A 26,962-nucleotide genomic window follows, 5' to 3' on the forward strand; every position below is an offset into this window, starting at 1 on the left:
TTTTAATGTAGATTTGTAAGGCAAATTCAGACAGTTCTGTATGCTTACTCTTCCTATCAGAGGCATGGCTGCCAAGTGTGTAATCCAAAGGAAGCTGACAGGTGGGTATAGTGTTTAAGGCAGTGTTTCCTGTCAACCTTAAGATGCGTGGACTTCAACTCCCAGAATTCCGGCAGTTGAAGTCCACGCGTCTTGAATGCCAGCTGGGGAATTCTGGGAATTGAAGTCCATGTATTTTAAAGCATGTCGGCTGAAGAATTCTGGGAGTTGAAATCCACGTATCTTGAATGCCAGCTGGGGAATTCTGGGAATTGAAGTCCATGTATTTTAAAGCATGTCGGCTGAAGAATTCGGCAAATTGAAGTGTCACTTACTTGGCTTTGAGTTATCATGTCCTTTGAACCAACTGTGGTTTATTCAGCAGGCTAGAATTAAACATAGTTTAGTATGATATAGAATCCAGTCAGCAGACGAGGTGAAGAAGTCTTTGCTGTGGGCACCTCTGGAGAACCACAACACCTCACTTTGGTTAACACCTGCATTTCTGACCCTGCTGGAGCGAGGAGATAAAAGCGAAGACGCCTCACTCTTCTCGGACTTCTCGGCAAGGAAAGCAAATTCAGGAGCCTCTCCCAGCCAGGCCTTGCGGAGGTTCGAGCACCTTTCCAGGGTTCATGAGGTTTTTGGGATCCAAGGCCACCTTGATCTGCCACATGGTGGAGAGGGCCACTTCCCCTACTTCCTCGCGCAAAAGCCGACGTTTGCCCAGGCCGATGCCATGCTCCCCTGTGCAGGTGCCACCCACTGCCAAGGCCCTCCTGGAGAAAAGCGGCAAAAGAGATCAAAATGCACACCCCAAATCTCAAGGTAAGCGAAGGAAAAGAACTGGGGCATTTTTCCCCCTCTCGTTTTTTTTCCCTGCTTTTGAAAACATTACGTTTAGCAACAATAAAACAGAAAAACTTTTGTAATGTTATTTTTCTCTTTCCTTCCCTCTCCTTATATCTATATCTAGTTTCTATCTATTCTTCTCTCTTTCTCCCCCTCTCTCTCCCCCCCCTCTCTCTCCCTCTTCTCCCTCTCTATCCCTCCCTCTCCCTCCCTCTCTATCCCTCCCTCTTTTCCCTCTCTTATTCCCCCACCCTCCCTCTCTATATCCCCCTCTCCCTTCTCTCTCTCCCTCCCTCTTCTCCCTCTCTATCCCTCCCTCTCCCTCTCTATGCCCTCTATCCCTCCCTCTCTTTTCCCTCTTATTCCCCCACTCTCCCTCCCTCTCTATATCCCTCTCCCCCTTCTCTCTCCCTCCCTCTCCCTCTCTATCCCCTCTATCCCTCCCTCTCTTTTCCCTCTCTTATTCCCCCACTCTCCCTCCCTCTCCCCCCTTCTCTTTCTCCCTTCCTCTCTATCTTTATCCTTCTCTATCCATATGCATATCTCTATCCCTATCCATATCTATCTACATCCATCTATCCATCCATCCATCCATCCTATTATTATAGCTATCATCTATCTATATCTATATCTAATTTCTCTTCCCTCCCTTCCTTTCTCCCTTTTTGGTTCCTGCCTTCCCTTCCCTTTTCTCTCTCTTTCTTTCCCCCCTCTCCCTCCCTCCCTCCCTCCCTCCCTCCCTCCCTCCTCCCTTCTTGAATTTATCCATTTTCTTAGGAGACTATTCTTCATCCCGAAGACATTTTATGCGTAAAATCTTCAGCGGGGGGGGGGGGGGGGATGAAGGAATATCAAACAGGACTTGGAGAAAAGACGTGGAAACGGCTAAGCACTTTTGGAGGAAAGAGGACTCTGCCTCAAGACAAAGGTGAGAGTGAGGAAGAAAGTCAGCCGAGCCCACCTTAACTTCGTTGACCTAAGAGAGGAACTGGGAGCACCTTAAAAAACGTACACACTACCCCTCCCCAGGTAGGCCTGTTCAAGCAGACACAGCAGGAATTCCAGTAAGGTTCCTTTATTATAACAAGGTAGAATTAGAGAACCTTGAATGCTTGACAAGGTTTCTTTCTCACCATCTTCTTTTAGACAAGATCAAGGGATTTGTGGAGAGGAGGAGAAGAAGAGGGGGAAGAGGAAGAGGAGGACTGCGGGGTCTTTGGTGCTCTCTGAGCTTGGTCCTTTTCTTGCAGATGTTTCAAGACCTAACTAGGGAACATCATGAGGTCTAGAAGGGAGAGGGATTCTAGAGGAAGAGGAGCAGGAGGGCTACGACTGTGGGGGTCCTTGGTGTTCCCTGAGGTTGGTCCTTTTCTTGCATTCTGAGTTTCCCCCTCTTCTCCCTTTCTCCAGATTGGAGGATCAAAGCCCGCTCCCAGGTTTTTTTCTTCTAAATTCCTTGTCACTTGTGCCTTCTCCCAACACGGACCGGAAGTGCTGTCCCTGGCCACAAGGCCTTGAAGGCTCCTTTTCTGTTGTCCAACCTGTAGTGGGCAAGGGCTCTTTCGTCCAACCCACAAAGGATTCTCCCTCCCCACCCCAGCCTACCTGCCCAGCCGTTTGGCAAACTCCGCCACCTTCTCCTTTTCTTCAACGTCTTCAGGATCAAGAACCAGCAGGCAGTGAAAGTTCCCGTCGCCAACATGGCCGACAAGAGGACCTGGAGACACGGAAGGGACAACATCCCTCGTTTCAACCTCCCCTCACATTTACTCTTTGGGACTACAGCACCCATCATTTTGCAAATCAAAGAGGACGCCCCTCTCATCTGGAAGACACCCAAGCACTCATTCAAGAACTTGGCCAACTGATCTAGGATTTCAGGTAGTCCTCAAGTTACGACCACAATGAAGCCTGCCCAATATGGCCTCAAGTTGTAAAAGCCATAAAACTGATTTTAACCAGGTGTTTTTTTCTTTTTTTGTGGCAGTCAAGTGCGAATGCCATTTCTGCTTGGAAACCACTTCTGGATTTTGTGCGTGAGGTGGGAAAAAAATGAAACTTTGATTTTGAGTTTCACTGGTTAGATAGCTTTGTTGTTATAGGAATGGCTAATTAATATGATTATTGTAAAAGTAAAAAGTTGAGGTTTGATGTTAATGCCTTATTCTACGGCACCAAAGGGAGTTGGAAGTTAATGCCTTTTTTTTTCCTTTTTCCCTCTTTTCTTTCTTTCATTTTTCTTTTCTCCATTCCCATCCCTATTTTCCCCACGATTTACTTTTCTGTTTCCTTTGTATGCTGTATTACAAACTAATAAAAAACTTTTTTTTAAAAAAAGTGTGTGAATGCCACAGACATTAAGCAAACCCATGGTGCAATTTTGTGAAAATTGGGAGGAGGGCTGTGAGAGTGGTTGGATCTGGATTGTAAGTCCCTTTTTTTTTCAGTTAGGTCATAACTTCGAATGATTGCAAAAGAACTGGTCGTAAACTGAGGCCTGCCTGTAATCAGTGTTAATCCTGGATGATTTTCTGGACATAATGAGACTCAACTAGTCCAGGGGTCTCCAACCTTGGCAACGTTAAGCTTTGCCAGACTTCAACTCCCAGAATTCCCCAGCCAGCAAAGCTTTGCCGGACTTCAACTCCCAGAATTCCCCATCCAGCAAAGCTTTGGCGGACTTCAACTCCCAGAATTCCCCATCCAGCAAAGCTTTGACGGACTTCAACTCCCAGAATTCCACATCCAGCAAAGCTTTGGCGGACTTCAACTCCCAGAATTCCCCATCCAGCAAAGCTTTGCCGTACTTCAACTCCCAGAATTCCCCAGAATTCCAAAGCTTTGGCGTACTTCAACTCCTAGAATTCCCCATCCAGCAAAGCTTTGGCGGACTTCAACTCCCAGAATTCCCCATCCAGCAAAGCTTTGGCGGACTTCAACTCCCAGAATTCCCCAGCCAGCAAAGCTTTGCCGGACTTCAACTCCCAGAATTCCCCATCCAGCAAAGCTTTGGCGGACTTCAACTCCCAGAATTCCCCATCCAGCAAAGCTTTGGCGGACTTCAACTCCCAGAAGTTGAAGTTTGTCAGGCTTAATGTAGCCAAGGTTGGGGACTTCTGGACTAGTCCACCTTCCAACTGAAGCTCTCACTGGCTGGGATGAAGTAGTTTCTGCTTCAGTGTCATGGGACCCAGGCAGGTTTAGCCACAATACCGTTCTTATTTATTTGGAGAAAACCTGTTAATGTGCAACTGACTTTCGCTTAACCTGGCTTTAGAGCTGAGTATGTTGTGCAAACCCAGATTCTGTTAATTATTTCTTTAAATGACACCAATTGAGAATGACTTCCATGCAGCCAGGAGGAATACGGTTTGTTTCAAACATGCCTTCGTTTAAGTCTGGTCCCCTTTATGACGTGTAGACTTCAACACAGCCAGAATTCCTGGCTGGCTCATGAATTCTGGGAGTTGAAGTCTACACGTCATAAAAGGGCCATCGTTCCCCAACCCTGATTTAAGCGAATGAAAGGTAATTTTCTTTAGAATGTTTTTCAAAGGAAAAGACAATTTTGATGCAGTTCTCCTGAGTTGGAGAGCTTTATGGTTGAGACCTCTGTAAGAATTCTGCCTTTCACTGCACAAATGTCTGCCTAGCTGTTTGTCATCTCCCTAGATTCTCACATTTTCAAGGAGATGTTTCAAGAAGAATTTCTCCCAGTGTTTTTTTAGAATTCAGAGATGCAAGCAGCCAGGATGGTTACAAACAGTGGAAAAATTCCTAAAAACAGAAGCTCAGCAGAGGTCTTAGTTTCCTTAAGCTCAATGTAGACTATTATTGGACAAGTATTTGAATGATTAACAATCAAGATCAAGGGCCAATACCATTCTATAAAGCCTTAATAAGACCACACCTAGAGTACTGCATCCAGTTTTGGTCACCACACTATAAAAAAGAGGTTGAGACTCTAGAAAGAGTGCAGAGAAGAGCAACCAGGATGATTAGGGGGCTGGAGGCTAAAACATACAATGAACAGTTGCAGGAATTGGGCCTGGCTAGTCTAGGGAAGAGAAGGAGCAGGGAAGACATGATAGCAGTCTTCCAATATTTGAGGAGCTCCCACAGAGAGGAGGGGGTCAAGCTATTCTCCAAAGCACCTGAAGGCCAGACAAGGAACAATGGATGGAAGCTGATCAAGGAGAGGTTCTGTCAGGCCTGTAGTTATGTTCTTTTTAGGATCTTTGGCCTGCCACACTTTCTTATAATTTCCTATGTGTTTTATTAGTGTAGTTGTTGGGAGGGGGGAATAGAAAGGAGTAGGATTGTGGAATGTATTGTTGACATTCTTTTATAGAAGCCAAGGTCATCTTTTGTCTCCGCACCTCGACACCTGACCGGAAGCAGAGGGGTGTAGATGCCAGCGTGGAAGATAATGATTGGAACATGTGATGGATTTGTGGGTGTGGGGATAGATCATGAACTTTCAACTGGGTGGAATTCCAAGGAAAAAATTGGAATTCCATAGCCGTGCTAACTTGCCTGTTATGAATAAATGGGAACTTTAAGGAAGATTCTGCCTTGGACAATGATTTATTTCATACATGGTATTTAGAACGCTAACAGGTTCAACCTGGAAATAAGGAGACATTTTCTGACAGAACCATCAACCAATGGAACAGAAGTTGCCTTCGGAGGTTGTGGGAGCTTCATCATTGGAGGCTTTTAAGAATAGACTGGACTGCCATCGGTGAGAAATGGTGTAGGGTCTCCTGCTTGAGTGGGGGGTTGGACTAGATGAACTACAAGGTCCCTTCCAACTCTGTTAATCTATATCTATAACTGATCATCAGAAGCAAGCTGGGCAAATGATCCAAAGACTCCCACACCGCAACCTTTGTTTCACGTGTTGTGATGCATTTACAAAAGGGACAGTACAATGTCCCTTTCATCATTCGGATGAAAGCACTCCCTCCCATGGATTTGCCATTGGTCCCACAGTTTGGGGGGGACGAGGGACTGGCCAATTCCCTCATCTCCTGGGCTGGACCACCGAACAGCCTCGTGACTAAGGTGTCCAACCACACTCAGCTCACCTGTAAGGTTGGAGTCCAGCAAATCTTTCTTGGTTTCTAGTAGGACCTCAGGAAGGCGTGAGAGGGGGACACACACATCTGTGGAATAGCCCTGAGGAAAGAGAGGAAGGGTAAAAGGTTGCATTAGAGCGGTGTTTCTCCGCCTCAGCCACTTGAAGGTGCGTGGACGTCAACTCCCAGAATTCCTGAGAACCGTGCTGTGGCTGGGGAATTCTGGGAGTTGACACACATTTTCTAGTGGCTGAGGTTATAATAATAACAGATTAATAACAGATTAACAGAATTGGAAGTGACCTTGGAGGTCATCTACTCCACCCCCCTGCCCAAGCAGGAGACCCTACAACAGCGATGGCGAACGTTTTTTGGCTCGGGTGCCATAAGTGGGGAGAGCGCAGGGGGGGTCGTGTGCAGGCGTGCCGCACCCATAATCCAATGCACAACCCCCCCAGTATGCATGCACGCACTACAGGCGCCCCCTCCCCATTTTTGCTTGCTTGTTTCGCCCTCCCCAGGCTTCAGAGGCTTTATAGGAGCATGGGGAGGGCGAAAACAGCCTCCCACTCCGCCCGGAAGCCCTCCGGAGGCTTCAGGGATATTCAGGAGGCTTCCCTGAAGCCTCCAAAGCAGTCAAAACGACCCTCCGAGCAAACCGGAAGTGACTTCTGGTTTGCTCGGAAGGTATTTTAAGCGCTCCAAAGGCTTCAGGGACCTTCAAGAGGCTTCCCTGAAGCCTCCGGAGCAGTCAAAACGAACCTCCAAGCATACCAGAAGTCCGTTCCCGAACTTCCAGTTTGCCCGTAGGGCCAGTTTTTTGCACTCCGGAGGCTTCAGGGAAGCCTCTTGAAGGTCCTATAAAGCCTCTGGAGCCTGGTGAGGGTGAAAAATGGCTTTAAAAAAGGATGAACTCAGCTGGCCAGCGCGCGCATGCATGCTGGCTGACAGGACAGCTCCTCGCATGCCCTGACAAATGGCTCCACGTGCCACCTGTGGCATGCGTGCCAAAGGTTCGCCATCGCTGTTCTAGAGTCTCCATATCCTTTTTATAGTGTGGGGCCCAAAACTGGATGCAGTACTCTAGGTGTAGTCTTTCTAAGGCTTTAAAGAGTGGTATTAGTACCTCCCTTGATCTTGATTCAATCCCTCTGTTAATGCAATTTGGGATTGCATTGGCTTTTTTGGCTGCCACTGCACACTGCTGGCTCCTATTTAGCTGGTTATCCACTAAGACTCCGAGATCCCTCTCACAGTCACTGCTATTAAGCCTGGTTTCACCCAGTCTATATGTGTCCTTTTGGGTTTTCTTGCCTAAGTGTATGGTTCAGAAACACTGCTATAGATTCACATCATTAACTAGTTTTGAAACTCAGAACTGGGATTAAGGAAAGTATAAGGCAAGGAGATCACTCTAGATCGCTCAGAAAAATTGAGTCAAACTGCAACTGTTCTTTCAAGATAACCAGGATGCCCTCCAGCTCACCTTTTTGCCAGGACGAAGAGCCAAAGCTGCATACCAAGCATCGTGCCGAGCTGCCCAGAGCCTTCCACGGGACTCCGGCTCCCGGGCCCACGCAAAGTCCGAGCCTCCGTTGGACTGCACAATCGCCTCTGCAGAGGGAGATTTGCATGAAATCCCACTTCTGCCACCACGTCAGCCTGGTCCGATGGATTTGGGTTTATAGGGCGATGCTACCCTGATCTACTGTTATCCTGCAGGTAGTCCTTGACTTACAACTGTTTTGTTTAGTGACCGTTCAAAGCTACAATGGCACTGAAAAAAGTGACTTGTGACGTTTATGACAGTGATGGCCACTTGCAGTATGGTCACATGATTGAAATTTGGGTGCTAGGCAAAAGGTGTATAGCAGGAGTGTCCAAACGTGGGAACTTTAAGACTTGTGGACTTCAACTCCCAGAATTCCCCAGCCAGCCATGCTGGCTGGGGAATTCTGGGAGTTGAAGTCCACCAGTCCATGCTGGGGAAGTCCATGCTGGCTGGGGAATTCTGGGAGTTGAAGTCCACCAGTCCATGCTGGGGAAGTCCATGCTGGCTGGGGAATTCTGGGAGTTGAAGTCCACCAGTCCATGCTGGGGAAGTCCATGCTGGCTGGGGAATTCTGGGAGTTGAAGTCCACCAGTCCATGCTGGGGAAGTCCATGCTGGCTGGGGAATTCTGGGAGTTGAAGTCCACCAGTCCATGCTGGGGAAGTCCATGCTGGCTGGGGAATTCTGGGAGTTGAAGTCCACCAGTCCATGCTGGGGAAGTCCATGCTGGCTGGGGAATTCTGGGAGTTGAAGTCCACAAGTCCATGCTGGGGAAGTCCATGCTGGCTGGGGAATTCTGGGAGTTGAAGTCCACAAGTCTTAAAAGTTCCCAAGTTTGGACACCCCTGCTATATAGGTTCTCCTGCTTCAGCAGGGGGTTGGACTAGAAGACCTCCAAGGTCCCTTCTATCTCTTGTTCTGAATGATTGATTGAATCACTGCGGTTGTTAAGTGAATTTGACTTCTTCCTTTGACTTTGCTTCTCAGAGGTCATAAAAGGTGGATTTTATGACTCATATTTACAACAGTTATGACCTGCGCAGGATCATTTGATCATCTTTTATGACGATGAGCAAAGTCAGGCAGGAAGTGAGATTCACTTAATAATCAAGCTACTAACTTAAACAACTGCAGTGATTTAATCCATCATTCAGAACAAAGCTGGAAGGGACCTTGGAGGTCTTCTAGTCCAACCCCCGGCTCAAGCAGGAGACCCTGAACCATCTCAGGCAAGTGGCAGTCCAGTCTTTCCTTAAAAACCTCCAGCAATGGAGCTCCCACAACTTCCAAAGGCCACTGGTTAGTTATTCTCACTGTCAGGATTGTTAGTTAATCGTTTTCACTGCTAGGATTCACTTAACCACATTGGCAAGAAAGGTCATAAAATGGGACAAAATATTCACTTACTATCTGTCTTGCTTAGCAACAGAAGGCTCAATTGAGGCCGTAAGTCAAGGACTACGTATACAGGACCACCTATGAGTGGTGCGGTGGCCTAGAGGTGGAGCTCTCGTCTCACAATCAAGAGGCTGTGAGTTCGATCCTAGGTAGAGGCAGATATTTCTCTCTCTGGGCACGATGAGAATATTTCTGCTGAATATAACTCCGCATCGGTGACAGGAAGGGCATCCGGCCAGTAAACACTCAGCTCCATTCAAGGGATTTGGGGGTCGTTAAAAGAGGATGGTGATACAGGACTATCTATGGGTCCATGCATTGCCAAGCCCTACACAGAGCTGAATTCACACACGTCGCGAAGCCTACACCAATCAAAGAGGACAGTTTCATGCGCTGTGCAAACCAAGTCATGGTCCAGCCATACGCTGCCCCCCTCCCATCCCCCGGTCCCGATACGTGGGACGTACCTGTGGCTCCTACTTGCTCCTCCACGCTCTGTTGAGTGCCGTGGAACTCCAGGAAGAGGGTGGGCAGCTCTGCATAGCTCAGGCCGCTGTAGCGGTTACAGGCGCCCATCATGACCTCGTCCAGGAACTCTGCGGGAGGAGAAATGCGCGAGCAATGCCCAAACAATCTGGCCTACAAGACGGTTTTTGAATTGCGCCGTCTGGGTAGTCCTCGACTTACGACTGCCTCAGAGTCTGCCCATTACAGTTGCAACGATTTTAAAGCTGGTCACGTGACTGGACCTGGTTTTTATGGCAGTCATTAAGTGAGTCGGCGTGGTCATTAACCGTGTTGGATTACATGAACTGTGGGACACACGGTAAGCGGGCATGACTGCAGGCTCGTGGCCAAGTTTCCGAAATGCAGTCACTCGACAGTAGAAGGGGCTGGCCGTCAGAACTTCAGGATGGGATTGTAAGGCCTTTTGGGGGGTCTATCATAGCTGAAAGCTGGACCATCAGGAAGGCTGAGCGCCCAAAGAATTACGGCCTTTGAACTGTGATGCTGGAGAAGACTCCTGTGAGTCCCTTGGGTGGACTTTTTTCCTTACCCTTCCTTTCCTTCTTTCCTTCCTTCCCTCCTTTCTTTTCCCCTTCCTTCATTCCTTCCTTCTTTCCTTCCTTCCCTTCCTTCCTTTTCTTCTTTCCTTCCTTCCCTTCTTCTTTCCTTCCTTCCCTTCTCTTCCTTCCTTTCTTCTTTCCTTCTTCCCTTCTTTCTTCCCTTCCTTCCTTCCCTTCCTTCTTCCTTTCCTTCATTCCTTCCTTCCTTCCCTTCCTTTCTTTTTCCCTTCCTTCCTTCTTTCCTTCCTTCCATTCCTTCCCTTCCTTTCTTCTTTCCCTCCTTCGTTCCTTCCTTTCCTTCCTTTCCTTCCTTTCCTTCCTTCCTTCCTTCCTTCTTCCCTTCCTTTCTTCTTCCCTTCCTTCTCCCCTTCCTTCCTTCCTTCCTTCCCTTCCTTTGTTCCCTCCTTTCCTTCCTTTCCTTCCTTCCTCCCTTTCTTTTTTCCTTCCTTCCTTCCTTCCTTCCTTCCTTCCTTCCTTCCGATTAGAATGCACTATTGCAGGCAAACTCTGCCGACTGCCAGCAGTTCGATTCTCGCCAGGCTCAAGGTTGACTCAGCCTCTCACCCTTCCGAGGTCGGTAAACTAAGGACCCAGATTGTTGGGGGCAAGAGGCTTAGACAGGGCTGTAAAGCACCGTGAAGCGGTATATACGCCTATATACGCCTAAGTGCTGCTATTCCTCGGCCTCCACCCTCCCAGTTCCCCTTCGCCATGAGCAACTGGAGTCCCACTCACCAATGCGGGCAATGGGGAGCCCAGCCTGGAGAACCTGCACAGTGCTGTCCACGGCTGCTTGGATGTTGGGGAAGGCACAGATGGCCGCCACGGTGGCCTCAGGAATACCATGGAGTCTCAGCGTGGCCTGGGTGATGAACCCCAGAGTCCCCTCCGAGCCCACAAACAGCCCCGTTAGGTGGTATCCAGCAGCGCTCTTCCTGCAGAGGAAGGGAGAACTTGGTGAGATCTGAGAACCAACCCAGCCGCCTTCCATGCATTCAGCTTTGCATTGGTGAGAGACCCCTGGCTGGGTGACCACAACTCGCTCAGCTTTGCCGATCTCCAAAAGGGAAATAATAGAATAGAATAAATTTAATTTGTTAGCCGCTCCCTCTCCAAAAGGACTCGGGGTGGCGTACAATAAAAACCCATACAAATATACATATACATACAATACATACACACATACACATAAACACATACACGTACATATACATGGAGGAGATAACAATCGTCAAATGCATACAATAATAATAATAGAATTAAAATTAACAATTAAAATACCCTCAGTTAAAATTACAAATTTAAAAAAAGGCTGTCAGGAGCAATGGGATAAAACTATGGTTGAGCCAGGCCAGCTAATTGGAAAAGGTGGGTCTTGAGCTTTACACGGAAGGAGCGGAGATCGGAGGTAATCCTGATGTCAAGGGGGAGGTCATTCCACAGGGCTGGGCCCATCACAGAGAAGGAAAGAGGGCTGGAGCTGATGGACATGCATTGAAAGGGCAAGGAGAATAGCCAACATCTTCCGTGTCCCCCTGCCAACCCAAGTGCGTCTCGTCAAGGCGATGGTTTTCCCAGTTGCGATGCGTGGCTGTGAAAGATGGACCGTAAGCAAGGCTGAGCGCCAAAGAATTGAGAATGTCAGGCCTGCCTCATTCAGTCTCCAAGAAAGAAACAGCCCCCCACCCACCCTCTGTTTGGATAGAGATAAAGGTACTTTTACTGGATACGAAATGAAAACAGAGAAAGCGAAGCAAGATCTGAAGCAAAAAAGCGTGAACTTGCACATATCAAATGTTTACCCAAATCCTTCCCCGCAATTACCCCAACCCAGGGGTGTCCAAACTTGGGAACTTTAAGACTTGTGGACTTCAACTCCCAGAATTTCCCAGCCAACATGGCTGGCTGGGGAATTCTGGGAGTTGAAGTCCACAAGTCTTAAAGTTCTCAAGTTTGGACACCCCTGCCCCAACCCAATGTACAATCTCCAACTCCCAAAGGTGTCATTGGGGGGGGGCGCATCTTCAGGTGGCCTCATTCTGCTGGTATGCAGAGACGGTTGACCTTGGCCAAACCCAAACACGACCCATCAGCATGTGCAGAAGATGGTGAGAACAAAACTCCCTTTTTGGAGAATATCTCAACCAGCACTTTTCTCCTCCCAAATACCATGAGCCCCCACTCTCCCCATTTCTACGGCAACCAATAGCAAGCATGCAAGATGGAGGCTGACAGAGGCCTTTGAACTCTGGTGCTGGAGAAGACTCTTGTGAGTCCCTTGGACTGCAAGGCCATCCAACCGGTCAGTCCTAGAGGAGATCAACCCTGACTGCTCTTTAGAAGGCCAGATCCTGAAGAGGAAACTCAAAGACTTTGGCCACCTAATGAGAAGGAAGAAGGACTCCCTGGAGAAGAGGCTCATGCTGGGAACCATGGGGGGCAAAGTATCTTTGAGGGGCACCACAGAAAGGGCACCCAACTGTGACCCAAGGAGAAAGAAAGAGGGAAAGGAGGGGTTACCTGGGCCGCCGATTCTGCCCGGCTGTATGCAGGACTCTGCCATCTGGCAGGACCACTTGTAAGTTGAGGACATTCTGGCGCATGGTGCCATAGCGCACCGCGTTTGTCCCGGAGGCTGCAGTGGCCACCATGCCACAGAGCGAGGCGTCTGCCCCGGGGTCTGAGGAGGAAGAGAACAGCAAAGTGAGAAAGAACCTAAGCCCCTCACCCACCGCCCATCAACTGCAGGAGCCTTACCCCAATTCTTAGGCCAAGATGAAGGGAGGTATCAATACCACTCTATAAAGCCTTAGTAAGGCCACACCTAGAATACTGCATCCAGTTTTGGTCACCACACTATAAAGAAGATGTAGAGACTCTAGAAAGAGTGCAGAGAAGAGCAACCAAGATGATTAGGGGACTGAAGGCTAAAACATACGAAGAACGGTTGCAGGAACTGGGCATGGCTAGTCTAGTGAAGAGAAGGACCAGGGGAGACAGGAGAGCAGTCTTCCAATATACAGATTAACCGACTTGGAAGGGATCTTGTAGGTCATCTAGTCCAACCCCCCACCCAAGCAGGAGACCCTACACCATTTCTGACAGATCGCAGTCCAGTCTCTTCTTGAAAGCCTCCAGGGATGAAACTCCCACAACTTCTGAAGGCAACTTCTGTTCCATTGGTTGATTCTTAAATCTCTCCTTCTCCAAAGCACCCAGAGGCCAGATAAGGAAAAATGGACAGAAACTGAACAAGGACTAGATGACCTACAAGGCCCCTTCCAAATCAGTTAATCTGTATATTCTCTGACTTGAGCAGATCTGTGCCGAGTTCAAAAGGCAACAATGGGGAAACCTGCAGGTCATCTACATACCATGCACAATTCAGGTGTGGCTGCTTTAGCTTTCCTGCCAGGGCATCCCCAGGAAGGTCAGCCAACTCAGGATGGCAACAGGAGGATCAAAGCTCCATTTTTTTAATCTAGGTGTTTGGGAATAACTGTGCAACACGCACAGCTTCATGGACATCTTAGAAAGCTCTTAGACCCTAGAAAGCTCTTAAGAGCTTCATGGACATCTTAACTTTTTCTGCCCATGTACGTCGTTCTGAACTTACAACTGTATTTGCGCCTGTCCATTATGGTTATAAGTTATGACGGCCATATAGCTGGTTATCATAGGATCGACTCTATTTTACAACTTTTTTGTTATGGCTGTCATTAAGCAAGCACCATAGTTGTTAAGCAAACCAATTGTCCGTTAGGGGCCAGTTTTGCTGAAAATCAGAAGTAAACCCCCCTTCTAACTAAAACATCGTAAAACATGGTCACATTACTGCCAAGTGGCCATATATGCGAGGTCGGTTGCTGAGCAACCAACATGCAGTCACAAGCTTAGGGAGGTGACCATCAGAACTTCAGAACTGAGTCGTAACTGTGCCCCTGGCGAGGTCCGTCATAGCTTCAAATGGCCACTAAGCTATCTGTTGTACTACCTGTCCTCTGTCAGCATCTCCTTCCCTTGCCCTGCATATTTTTGTTAAGGATGAAGAGCGCAACGTCTTCTTCTAAATGAGTGAGAAGCATCAGAAGAAGGTTTTCATTTGGAGATCGGCTCTGGCTCACCCCATTTTATTTAGGGGGGGCACCTCAGAGGATACCCTAAAGGCCAGCCATCCTCCAAGCCAGGGCAAAACCTAAATGCGTCGTGCATTAATTTATTTTTTTCCATGAACAGATTGCGAACTGCAAATAAAGGGCTACACAGAACCAGGTTGCTCAAAATCGCTTCCATCGCTTTCTCCCTCTCTCTTCAGAGTCAAAAATTACAGTTTGGGGGCAACGCTTGGAGGCTTCTCCATCAAGGGGCATCCATGGAGGAGTACAAAGGAGTGTGGCTTTGGACACATGGACGGACGGACGGACGGACGGACACGCATCCCATTGTGGCCATTATCTGGATATTTTTGACCAAGTGAGAACAACCAATCAACGGAACAGAAGTTGCCTCCGGCGGTTGTGGGAGCTTCATCACTGGAAGGTTTCAAGAAGAGCCTGGACTGCCATCTGTCAGAAATGGTGTAGGGTCCCCTGCTTGGGCAGTGGGGGTTGGACTAGATGACCTACAAGGTCCCTTCCAACTCTCTTATTCTATATTCAATGGGACAACTTTCCTTCGGAGGTTGTGGGAGCTTCATCCCAGGAGGCTTTCAAGAAGAGACTGGACTGCCATCTGTCAGAAATGGAGCAGTGGGGGTTGGACTAGATGACCTACAAGGTCCCTTCCAACTCTCTTATTCTATATTCAATAGGACAGCTTTCCTTTGGAAGTTGTGGGAGCTTCATCCCAGGAGGCTTTCAAGAAGAGACTGGACTGCCATCTGTCAGAAATGGAGCAGTGGGGGTTGGACTAGATGACCTACAAGGTCCCTTCCAACTCTCTTATTCTATATTCAATAGGACAGCTTTCCTTTGGAAGTTGTGGGAGCTTCATCCCAGGAGGCTTTCAAGAAGAGACTGGACTGCCATCTGTCAGAAATGGAGCAGTGGGGGTTGGACTAGATGACCTACAAGGTCCCTTCCAACTCTCTTATTCTATATTCAATAGGACAGCTTTCCTTTGGAAGTTGTGGGAGCTTCATCCCAGGAGGCTTTCAAGAAGAGACTGGACTACCATCTGTCAGAAATGGTGTAAGATCTCCTGCTTGGGCTAGATGGTCTTCAAGATCTCCTCCAACTCCGTTAATCTGTCCATCTCAACATCTCTCAAAGATGCTGAGACCCTAGAAAGAATGTGGAGGAGAGCAACGAAGATGATTAAGGGCCTAGGGGCTAAATGGTAGAAATGATGGCTAAGGGAACTAAATATGTTTCATCTCACGAAGAGGAGGCTCAGGGGGGGGGGGGGGACATGAGAGCCATCTTCCAAAATTTGAAGGGATGTCCCAGGGAACAGGGGGTTGACTTGCTCTCCAAAGCAACTGATGGCAGGACAAGAAGCAACAGGTGGAAGCTCAGCAGAGAGAGAGAGCCAACCTGGAAATAAATAAGGAGGGATTTCCTGACAGTGAGAATCAATGGAACAGCTTCCCTCGGCAGTTGTGGCTGCTTCATCATTGGAGGTTTTATGAAGAGACTGGACTGCCATCGGTCAGAAATGGTGCAGGGCGGTGATGGTGAACCTATGGCAATCATGCTCGATGTGGCACATGGAGCCATGTCGGCTGGCAGGCACACATCACCCGTTCCTCTTCCAGGTTTCTGGTGCACATCAGCTGGCCTTTGTACGTGCATCAGTGGCGCACAAGAGCTGGTCTTCCGTTTTCCTCCATGAGCATGTGCGCTGGCCAGCTGACTGTCATATGCGCATGTGCAACAGAAACGCAGAAACCTAGCTGGAAGTTCATTTTCAGGCGTGCACATGTGCCCTCAGCAGCTTCTCTTCCGGGTTGTGGCCAAGACGAGCGTTCAAGCGCTCCCTTTTTGGCACTCGGTGTCGGGCCTCCTGCTTGGGCAGGGGGTTGGACTAGATGACCTTCAAGGTCCCTCCCAACTCTTGTGAATCTAAAAGCTAGACCCTTCCCCCAGGGGGCCCTGCCTGAGCCTCAGCTGGAGCACCTCGACAGGTATACTGACACAACCCCTCCCAACCTTGCTGGGGGAAACCCCCCAACCTTGACCCACTGACGCCTCCCCTCCACCTGTCTCCAAGCTGCCGTACCGACAGGGAACCACAGGCCGTTCCCACGCAAGTATTTGTTCAGCGCCTTCCGCGTCACTCCTGCCTCCACAGCGACCGTGAAATCTTCAGGGTTAAGCTCAGAAATTTGGTCCATTTTCATCAGGTTGACACACACACCTCCCTGGGGGGGAAGCACAGGCAGAGTTCACACAACCCAAATTACAAAGATGCAGCAATAGCAATAACACTTGTGCACTGCCCTATAGCACTGTATATGGGAATTGTTAAGTAATTAAGCTCCCTGTTGGGAGAGCGAGTATGCAGAGAAGCGTAATGAGAGTGATATGGAATAACACGCACAAACCAGCATATAGAGACACTGAATAGTATAAAAATATAGTAGTTTACTATGTATAAATATAGAAGTATTCAGAGTCCGGTTATCAGTCCAAGTCATACACGGTTCAGTAATTCAGTTATCAATATAATCAGTCTAACACACAAAGTATAGCTAAACAGTTGCAAACCACAATACCTCAAAATACACCAACCAGCTTCTAACAAAACAGAGAGCTAACAGCCATTCTGGCTCCCTCTTGAGGTAACAAGCCAATTACATCTCTCTAACATTTAAAGTAACAGTAATCATAGCTTATATACATTGCCAAACCAAGCCTAGGGTTACATTCCTAACAGGAATAATGTAAGCCTTATTTGCATATCTCCTCCCACAACCTGGGTCCTCATTTTACTGACCTTAGAAGGGTGGAAAGCTGAGTCAATCTTGAGCCCGTCAGGAAAGAACGGCTGGCAGTGGGCAGAATTCGCCTGCGATGCTCCATTCTAGCCATCGCACCACCAGGGTTCCTATCCCTTCCTTACAGGTAAAGTTTCTTAAAATGAAATCTCCTGCCTGAGCTGGGGGTTGGACTAGAAGACCTCTAAGGTCCCTTCCATAGACTCCGTTTTTCTCTTAACGCTCCTCCAAATTCCTATTCTAGGCTGCAGCCATGGAATCTCTTGGCCGTGTGGACAGACTGGGCAGTCGCTTGTCTGAAATGGTCTAAGTCTGTGATGGTGAACCTATGGCATGTCTGTGGACACACGCGCCAATTTCAGCTGCTCTTCTGGTTTCATGTGTGTGCCAGCCAGATGGTCTTTGCAGGTCCTGGAGCGCCGGAAAATGGCCTGAAAATGCCCCCAAAGCAGGCCATTCGGGGCCATTTTTTGGGCCAAAAACAGCCCCCAAAACAGCCAAAAAGCAGGCATGCGCATGCTCGCCAGATGGTCTTTGGGTTTCCAGCACTCCGGCACGTACACTTGCACACACCTTCCAGTTTAGGCACTTGGTGCCAAAAAGGTTCACCATCCCTGGTCTACGTTCTCCTGCTTGAGCAGGGGTTGGACTAGAAGACCTCCAAGGACCCTTCCAGCTCCGTTTTGAATTAAAATTTGGTTGCTCCCAGCTGACCAACCAAAGCTCAGAAGGTCCCACCAACCAACACTGAAAAAAAAGCCACGCTGACTTAGATGTAGACCAAGCAGACTTAGCAGGTCCAGCGGAATTAGAGCGACCTCCAGTTAAGACTCCGGCCGGATCCCACGCAGGATTAAGCCTCTGCAGCAGTGGTGGGTTCCAGATCCCCTTCCAACCGGTACAGTTGGAACAGGCCGGCGGCGTCCACATGGATGTGCGCATGGGTCTTATCGCTTCCGTGAGCCTCTGCGACGCTGCAGCTGCGCTGAAGACTTAAAAGGAGCTCGGGCAGGTGGGTGGGCCCTGAGGAGCACTGTACCGGAACGATATCCGGGGCTCCGGGCAGGCTCCGGTACACCCGTACCGCGGCATACCGCCTGCAACCAACCACTGCTCTGCCAGGACCACACCAACCTCTGCTCCACCTGCCGCAGATCCTCCGGTTCTTACCTGCACAGCGGTGACGCCCCCTTCCAGCCCTGTGCCCGTCCCGAAGGGGATGACCGGAACCCCTCGGTCGTAGCATGTCGCTGCCAGCAAACTGACCTGCTCCACACTCTGGGGCCAGACGACGGCATCCGGGGGGCAGTTCCTAGGAGGGAGGGACATAGCAAGCTTCCCTTATGGGGAGTCCTCGACTTATGACCACAGCTGAGCCCAATATTTCTGTTGTCAAGTGAGACGTTTGTGAAGTGAGTTTTACCCCATTTTACAACTTCTCTTGCTTCTCTTGTTAAGTGAATCATTTTCAGTTGTTAGTAATACAGTTGTTAAGTGAATCTGGCTTTCCCATGGACTTTGCTTGTCAGAAGGTCGCAAAAGGGGATCCTGTGACTCCTTCCCTGGGACACAGCGACCGTCATAAATATGAGTCAGTGGCCAAGCGTCTGAATTTTGATCACTTGACTATGGAAATGCTGCAACAGTAATTCTCAGCTAAGCGAGAATTACTTATATCCATTTCATTATTCCAAGCCATATATAACACTTATAGCAAATATATAGCAAATATAGCACTTAGTAATAGCCTTTAGACTTATATACCGCTTCACAGTATTTTCCAGCCCTCTCTAAGTGGTTTACAGAGTCAGCCTCTTGCCCCCAACAATCTGGCTCCTCATTTTACCCCCCCTCGGAAGGATGGAAGGCTGAGTCAACCATGAGATGGTGAGAATCGAAGTCATGGCAGTGGGCAGAGTTAGCCTGCAATACTGCATTCTAACAGGAAGGAAGGAAGGAAGGAAGGGGGGAGGGAGGGGGGGAGGGAGGGAGGGAGGGAGGAAGGAAGGAAGGAAGGAAGGAAGGAAGGAAGATACCAGCCCTCTCTAAGCAGTTTACAGAATTCAGCCTATTTACCCCCAACAATCTGGGTCCTCATTTTACCCACTTTGGAAGGACGAAAGGCTGAGTCAACCTTGAGCCTGGTGAGATTCGAACTGCCAAATTGCATGCAGCTGGCATGCAGCAGAAGTAGCCTGCCCTACTTTACTCTAACCACTGTGCCACCGTAGCACAAATATAGCCCCAAATTATTTCAAAAGTCTGGGGTTTCCCATTTTCTCAACATCCGCGGAGGACCAAGCAGGAGACAACAGATCTATGACTATGATCTATGACTTACTACTTTGTTGTGTGCATGCACTGTGAACTCACACGCTGCAGACAAATTGTGTGTCCAAACACACTTGGCCAGTAAAGAATATTCCTATTCCAGATGAGGAGAAAGAGAGCAGAAGCTCCCAAGAAGTTCTCTGAGCATCTCAGAGGTCTGAAAATGTTCTGGCGACAGGCGCATTTCCTGGCCTCCCGATGTAGAAGACATACCTGTGCATAGACTCGTCCTGCCCATGTTGCTCACGGACAACGGTGGCTGTGGACACATTGGGCCCCCCCACAATCGCTCTGAGGGAATTGAGGAAGTCCTCCGTCAGCCACTCCTGGGGAAGGAAAAGAGGCCGCATGGAGATCATGACACAAGATGGAAGCCAGAATTTGTCTGTGGCTGTCGCAACTGAAGCAGTGGCAAGCCGACATTATATTATTCCCCTGTGGGCACCTCCTTCCCAGCCATGGGTTCAGCTGACCCACAAATCCTTAATCCTTTCCTTTCTTTCTGTTTTGCACCAATTTTATCCTAGCACTAAAACAGACCCCCAACCAATGGGAATTAAAAATTCCTAACAGGGAGGATAATTAACCAGTGGAACAGCTTGCCTTCAAACTGTGGGTAATCACAATGCCCACTTAAGAAGATACTGGACAGCCACTTATCTGAAAGAGTACAGGTTCTCCTGCTTGATCAGGGGGCTGGACTAGAAGACCTCCAAAGTCCCTTCTAGCTCTATTCTCTATTCTCTGCTCCACTCTATTCCATTATTCTATTATTCTATTATTCTCTATTCTATTCTATTCTTCTCTATTCTATTCTACTTTACTCTGCATTCTATTCTCTATTCTATTCTATTTTATTCTATTCTACTTTATTCTGCATTCTATTCTCTATTTTATTCTAAATTCTATTCTATTCTATTTACCCTATTATTTCTATTCTATTCTACTCTATTCTCTACTCTACTCAGCATTCTATTCTCTATTCTGTTCTATTCTCCTCTCCTCTACTCTGCATTCTATTCTATTTTATTCTATTATTCTCATTCTATTCTATTCTATTCTTCTCTATTCTATTCTACTTTACTCTACTCTGCATTCTATTCTCTATTCTATTCTATTATTCTATATTCTATTCTAAATTCTATTCTATTTTATTCTATTCTACTCTGCATTCTATTCTCTATTCTATTCTAAATTATATTCTATTTACTCTACTATTATTTCTATTCTATTCTACTCTACTCTACTCTGCATTCTATTCTCTATTCTATTCTATTCTATTCTATTCTATTCTATTCTATTCTTACTCTACTCTACTATTATTTCTATTGTATTCTATTCTTACTCCACTCTATTCTACATTATTATTCCTATTCCACCCCATCCCATCCTAATTAGATTCTATCCTATCCCGTGGAGCTCAACTCCTGGGGGCTTTGTGGATCTCCCCTCACAATATTCTTGGGAAGCAGATGACTTTTCCGTTTCCAGGCACTCTCTAGCGGATTCCCATTCTAATATTAACCAGGCCTGGCCCTGCGTAGCTTTAGAGGTCAGACCACAGAAATAGCTTCAGTCCCAAATAAAACCCAGCAGCATAGCCTCTGATGAGGATCTCCAAGGCAGGGGGGGGGGAAAGACTGGAGATCTAGTAGATCTCTCCTTCTGATCGGCATCAGACACCCAGTTTGCCGGGCTCAGACAGTTCCATGCTGGATCTCTTGTAGACCTACTAGATCTGTTGCAAAGATCTATTGTGACACCAAAATCTGGCTGGAAAAGGAGAGGTGGCTTGCCCCCCCCCACAGATCCTGCCCCCCCCATCTGAATCAGTGGAGAATGTCCACTGAAGACCCCCACATACCAAAGCTGGATTTCCCTTCCAAGGAAGAACGCCAGTCTGGAGGAACAGAACGTGCCCCTGTGCATGTACAGAGGGCTGACTCCTTCATTTTGCTAGCAAGTTTGAGAAAGCAAAAATTGTGGTTCTCTATGTGGGGGCTCCCCTTCTCTTCTGGAAGCCCAACTCTTTTGGGAGCTAGTCAAAACCTGAGTGTTCAGGAAGCTCTTTAACACCAGAGTTATTAAAAATACAATTGTTAATATATGTAGTCCTGGACTTATAGCCCCTCATTTACTGATCCTTCAAAGCACTGAAAAAAACAGTGATTGTAAGTAGCAGACTACCTATAATTGAACATAATTCTGATTTATCGCATTGTGTATGTATCTACTTATTTCTGCACTGGCTTGTTGTCAACTTCCCCAAGTGACTTACACCTGAAGTGGGTTAAAAAAATCTTATAAACAAGATAAGAAAGTGGCTGGAAGAGATAACTGAACAGAGGAGAGAGTTGAAGCCGGAATTGTTTCTCCTGGGAATCTTTGATGGGAAAATGCGGAAAGAACTACAATACATAACACTACACATATTAACTGCAAGTAAAATCGTCTTAGGACAGAACTGGAAACAAACAGATACCCCACCAGACCCGATTATAAGAAGGAAAATCTATGAATGTGCAGAAATGGACAGACTGTCTATGGAAATGAAGGAGAGGGAAGAAACCGAGTATTATCAAATTTGGAATAGATGGGACTCCTGGCTTGAGAGTAAATGTAAAACCTAAGATGTAAACCGGTGATGGTGAACCTATGGCACATGTGCCAGAGGTGTAGACACGCACACCATCACTAGCTGCTCTTCTGGTTTCCAGCATGCTGGTCTTCGCGGGCGCTGGAGGACTGGAAAATGGGCAAAAAACCCAGGTTGTTTTCTGGGCCATTTTTCAGGCGATTTTTGGGCTATATTCCAGGCTAAAAACAGCCCCAAGATGGCACAGAAAACATCCCATAAAAGGTCCTTAAAACGGCCCAAAACCAAGCCATTTTGAGGCCATTTTCTGGGGTGTTTTTTGGCTGTTTTTTCAGACAAAACCGTCCTGAAAATGGTCAAAAAACAGGCATGGTCTTTGGGACTCCGGCGAATGCACACATACATATGCACACAAATTTTGGTTTGGGCACTCAATGCCATATAAACGGTAAAAGTATAATATATAGAGTGTATTTAAATAAGGATATAACTTAGGATAGTGATATAGAGATAGAATTTCTTGTAAATAGGATGGTTACAAAAGATATTGATACCGATATGGAAAGGCTGTTATAAGTGTAAATTTGTGTTTTGTGTTTTAAATGTTGGAAAATTCAATAAATACGATTTGAAAATAAATAAATCTTATAAACAACTAAACAGGCATTAGGCAGAAATTCAACTGGTGAAGTTTTAGGGCCATGCTTTTCAAATTTGCCTACTCTAAAATAAGCCAGACTTCAACACCCTGTGGGGTGGGGCATTCTGGGAGTTGAAGTCCACCCCTCTTAAAGGAGCCAAGGCTGAAAAAAATCATGCTTTAGGAACCTCTGTTGGGAGGGTGGAGGAGGGGTGGGTTATTATCATCTTGGTGACTTTCTGCAATTGTGAAAAGTAATCACAAACCACACCATCCCACTTTGCACAACAGACCAAGTCAAGATTTATAACCCCGTTAATCTCATCAGGTGGGAACTAGAAGCCGGCCAAAGCAACGCCTTTCTCTGAACACCTTTCTCTATTCTAGAAATGGGCCAATTTACAACTGGTGGACTTTTATCTAGAATTAGAATAACAGAGTTGGAAGGGAACTTCAAGGTCTTCTAGTCCAACCCCGTTAAGCAGGAAACCCTACACCAGGGGTGTCGAAACTTGAGAACGTTAAGACTTGTGGACTTCAACTCCCATGCTGGGGAAGTCCATGCTGGCTAGGGATTTCTGGGAGTTGAAGTCCACCAGTCCATGCTGGGGAAGTCCATGCTGGCTAGGGATTTCTGGGAGTTGAAGTCCACCAGTCCATGCTGGGGAAGTCCATGGTGGCTGGGGAATTCTGGGAGTTGAAGTCCACCAGTCCATGCTGGGGAAGTCCATGCTGGCTGGGGAATCCTGGGAGTTGAAGTCCACCAGTCCATGCTGGGGAAGTCCATGCTGGCTGGGGATTTCTGGGAGTTGAAGTCCACCAGTCCATGCTGGGGAAGTCCATGCTGGCTGGGGAATTCTGGGAGTTGAAGTCCACCAGTCCGTGCTGGGGAAGTCCATGCTGGCTAGGGATTTCTGGGAGTTGAAGTCCACCAGTCCATGCTGGGGAAGTCCATGCTGGCTGGGGAATTCTGGGAGTTGAAGTCCACCAGTCCATTCTGGGGAAGTCCATGCTGGCTGGGGATTTCTGGGAGTTGAAGTCCACCAGTCCATGCTGGGGAAGTCCATGCTGGCTGAGGAATTCTGGGAGTTGAAGTCCATCAGTCCATGCTGGCTGAGGATTTCTGGGAGTTGAAGTCCACCAGTCCATGCTGGGGAAATCCATGCTGGCTGGGGAATTCTGGGAGTTGAAGTCCACCAGTCCATGCTGGGGAAGTCCATGCTGGCTAGGGATTTCTGGGAGTTGAAGTCCACCAGTCCATGCTGGGGAAGTCCATGCTGGCTAGGGATTTCTGGGAGTTGAAGTCCACCAGTCCATGCTGGGGAAGTCCATGCTGGCTAGGGATTTCTGGGAGTTGAAGTCCACCAGTCCATGCTGGGGAAGTCCATGCTGGCTGGGGAATTCTGGGAGTTGAAGTCCACCAGTCCATGCTGGGGAAGTCCATGCTGGCTGGGGAATTCTGGGAGTTGAAGTCCATCAGTCCATGCTGGGGAAGTCCATGCTGGCTGGGGAATTCTGGGAGTTGAAGTCCACCAGTCCATGCTGGGGAAGTCCATGCTGGCTGGGGAATTCTGGGAGTTGAAGTCCACCAGTCCATGCTGGGGAAGTCCATGCTGGGGAAGTCCATGCTGGCTGGGGAATTCTGGGAGTTGAAGTCCACCAGTCCATGCTGGGGAAGTCCATGCTGGCTGGGGAATTCTGGGAGTTGAAGTCCACCAGTCCATGCTGGGGAAGTCCATGCTGGCTGGGGAATTCTGGGAGTTGAAGTCCACCAGTCCATGCTGGGGAAGTCCATGCTGGCTAGGGATTTCTGGGAGTTGAAGTCCACCAGTCCATGCTGGGGAAGTCCATGCTGGCTGGGGAATTCTGGGAGTTGAAGTCCACCAGTCCATGCTGGGGAAGTCCATGCTGGCTGGGGAATTCTGGGAGTTGAAGTCCATCAGTCCATGCTGGGGAAGTCCATGCTGGCTGAGGAATTCTGGGAGTTGAAGTCCACCAGTCCATGCTGGGGAAGTCCATGCTGGGGAAGTCCATGCTGGCTGGGGAATTCTGGGAGTTGAAGTCCACCAGTCCATGCTGGGGAAGTCCATGCTGGCTGGGGAATTCTGGGAGTTGAAGTCCACCAGTCCATGCTGGGGAAGGCCATGCTGGCTGGGGAATTCTGGGAGTTGAAGTCCACAAGTCTTAAAGTTGCCAAGTTTGGACACCTGCGCCCTACACCCTACTTTAACTGAGACATGGCTGGCTCAGGAATTCTGGAAGCTGAAACCCACAGCTCTTAAAGTTGCCAGGGCTGCCCACCCGTGCCCTAATTATCCAAGGGTGGGAAACTGTGGCCCTTTAAAGATTTGTGGACTTTTAACTCCCAGAATTCCTCTGAGCCAACCATGCTGGCTGAGGAATTCTGGGAGTTGAAGTCCACAAGTCATAAAAGGGGCCACAGTTCCCCAACCTCTGCTCTAACCCAAAGTTAACTTCAACCTTTCAACTTCCCTTACGGGACAAACGGACGTTCCAGCGACTGGGAGCCCAAACGCACTTGGTGCAACCCGGAGCAGCAGAAAAATCCGAGGGGAAAAAATCAAATATTTGAGTTTTGTGCAAGGGAGAAGCCAAGAAAAGAGGCAAGCACCTGGTTCAGGTAGGTAGGCGGGTATGCAAGCGAGCAGAAAGCTCCCGTGCAGTACAACAGATTTACAAACTGGCGTTCCAGCGACTGGGAGCCCAAACGCACCTGGTCCAACCAGGAGTAGCAGAAAACTCCGGAAGGGGTGTGTGGATCAAATAAGTTTTGTGCAGGGGAGAAGCCAAGAGGCAAGCACCTGGTTCAGGTAGGTAGGCGGGTATGCAAGCGAGCAGAAAGCTCCCGTGCAGTACAACAGATTTACAAACTGGCGTTCCAGCGATTGGGAGCCCAAACGCAACTGGACTTTCTTTGCCACCAAGAGGAGCAGAAAAATCCGAGGGGAAAAAAACCCAAATATTTTGAGTTTTGCGACGGAGGAAGCCAAGAACAGAGGCAAGCACCTGGCTCAAGTAAGTAGGTAGGCAGGTAAGCAAGCGAGCAGAAAGCTAGCAGATCAGCAGCTGACCCGTGCAAGGCGGAGGCTCTCCCGTGCAAGGGATACAGCCGTCCCCCACCCCTCCCAACCCTCGACCCGGGGGCTCTGGAAGCTCCCCTCCCCTCCCCGAGTCACCGTGCCCGACCATCCGTACCCGCCGTCCGCGTACCTTGGCGGGCGCTGCAGAGAAGCGCCTTGCCGCGCAGCCCAGAGCGCGCCCCAGAGCCATGGCTGTCGGCGGGGCGGGTCTAGGGGAGGGGGCGGCAGGGAGGCGGTGCAGCCCTGCTGCGGCTTAAGGAGGCCCGGGAGCCCGAAGGGGGAACCTGTGCGCGAGCCCCACGCGTTCCCTGGCCTGACTTCTCCGTGCAAAAAAAAAAAAAAAGATGCTTGCAATGTGCAAGCCTTGCATTGCATTGCTCAAAAGCAGCCTGGACTTTGCAAACGCGCCTTTCTTTTCCCCGCATTTGCCTCCCCCCCCCCCGCCCCGAAAGCGCGCTTGCAAATCTTATAAACATATATAACTGCCTAAAAGTCCTTAGAGCAGTGTTTCTCAACCTTGGCAACTTTAAGTCCTGTGGACTTCAACTCCCAGAATCCCCCAGCTGGGGGATTCTGGGAGTTGAAGTCCACAGGACTTAAAGTTGCCAAGGTTGAGAAACACTGCCTTAGAGATTCTTCACCATCCAGGTGCTGGTTGTCCCAAAGGTGCTGTTTCAGGAGGCAACTAAACTTTCTGGTTTTTCTTTTGAAGACATTTCTTATCCTGAGGCAGGACATAAAAGTAATGCAGGACATAAGAGTGAGACAAGACATGAAATGAGGCAAGACACAAAGAAGGAATAAGTTTAAAGACTTGTAGAAGAACAGGAAATTTAAAATGAGGAGGAACAATTTTATAAGATTTGGGACATGTTTTATCAATGGATACAATTACCATAACCTTGAATTGTAATAATAGAATGTGACAGGAGATATTATAAAGTCATATTACTTTTATATGGATTTTATAGATTTATAACAATGTAATGGAATATTGGTATATATATGAATTGAATATATAGATTCTATAGATTTAAATGGAATATTGGTGTGTATATATATATATATATATATATATATATTTGTGTTACAACCCCTGGTATGACTAAATATGGGAGGAAGGTCACTACTCCCTCTTTCTGTCCTTCGGCTTCATCACAGAAGACCATGCAGGCAGAAAACCATATTCTTATTTTTAATGTTGCCTTTTATATTTGTGTGTTGTATTTGTACTGATAAATAAATAAAGGGAGACTAGTATAGATCTATTTCGAGCTAATTAGCTCTCATCAGCTAGCCAGTTCAAATCCCAGTAAGGGTATGGCTAGCTGATGAGAGCTAATTAGCTCGAAATAGATCTATACTAGTC

General features: G+C 48.0%; 1 protein-coding gene across 1 annotated transcript; it reads right to left on the reverse strand.

Moving 5' to 3' along the window:
* LDHD (lactate dehydrogenase D) lies at positions 1–25,989 on the reverse strand. The gene is made up of 11 exons (XM_081963009.1): positions 25,724–25,989; positions 19,470–19,582; positions 18,096–18,237; positions 16,208–16,349; positions 12,509–12,668; positions 10,724–10,923; positions 9,389–9,517; positions 7,459–7,586; positions 5,982–6,072; positions 2,497–2,608; positions 1–818 (listed from the first exon to the last, which is right to left on the reverse strand). Exons 1-11 carry the CDS (start codon positions 25,781–25,783, stop codon positions 620–622), a joined length of 1,476 nt encoding a protein of 491 aa, XP_081819135.1. The 5' UTR covers positions 25,784–25,989; the 3' UTR covers positions 1–619.
* Positions 25,990–26,962: the final 973 nt, after the last annotated feature.

Source organism: Natrix helvetica, assembly GCF_964273705.1.
Source record: "Natrix helvetica genome assembly, chromosome: 10".
NCBI lineage: Eukaryota > Metazoa > Chordata > Lepidosauria > Squamata > Natricidae > Natrix > Natrix helvetica.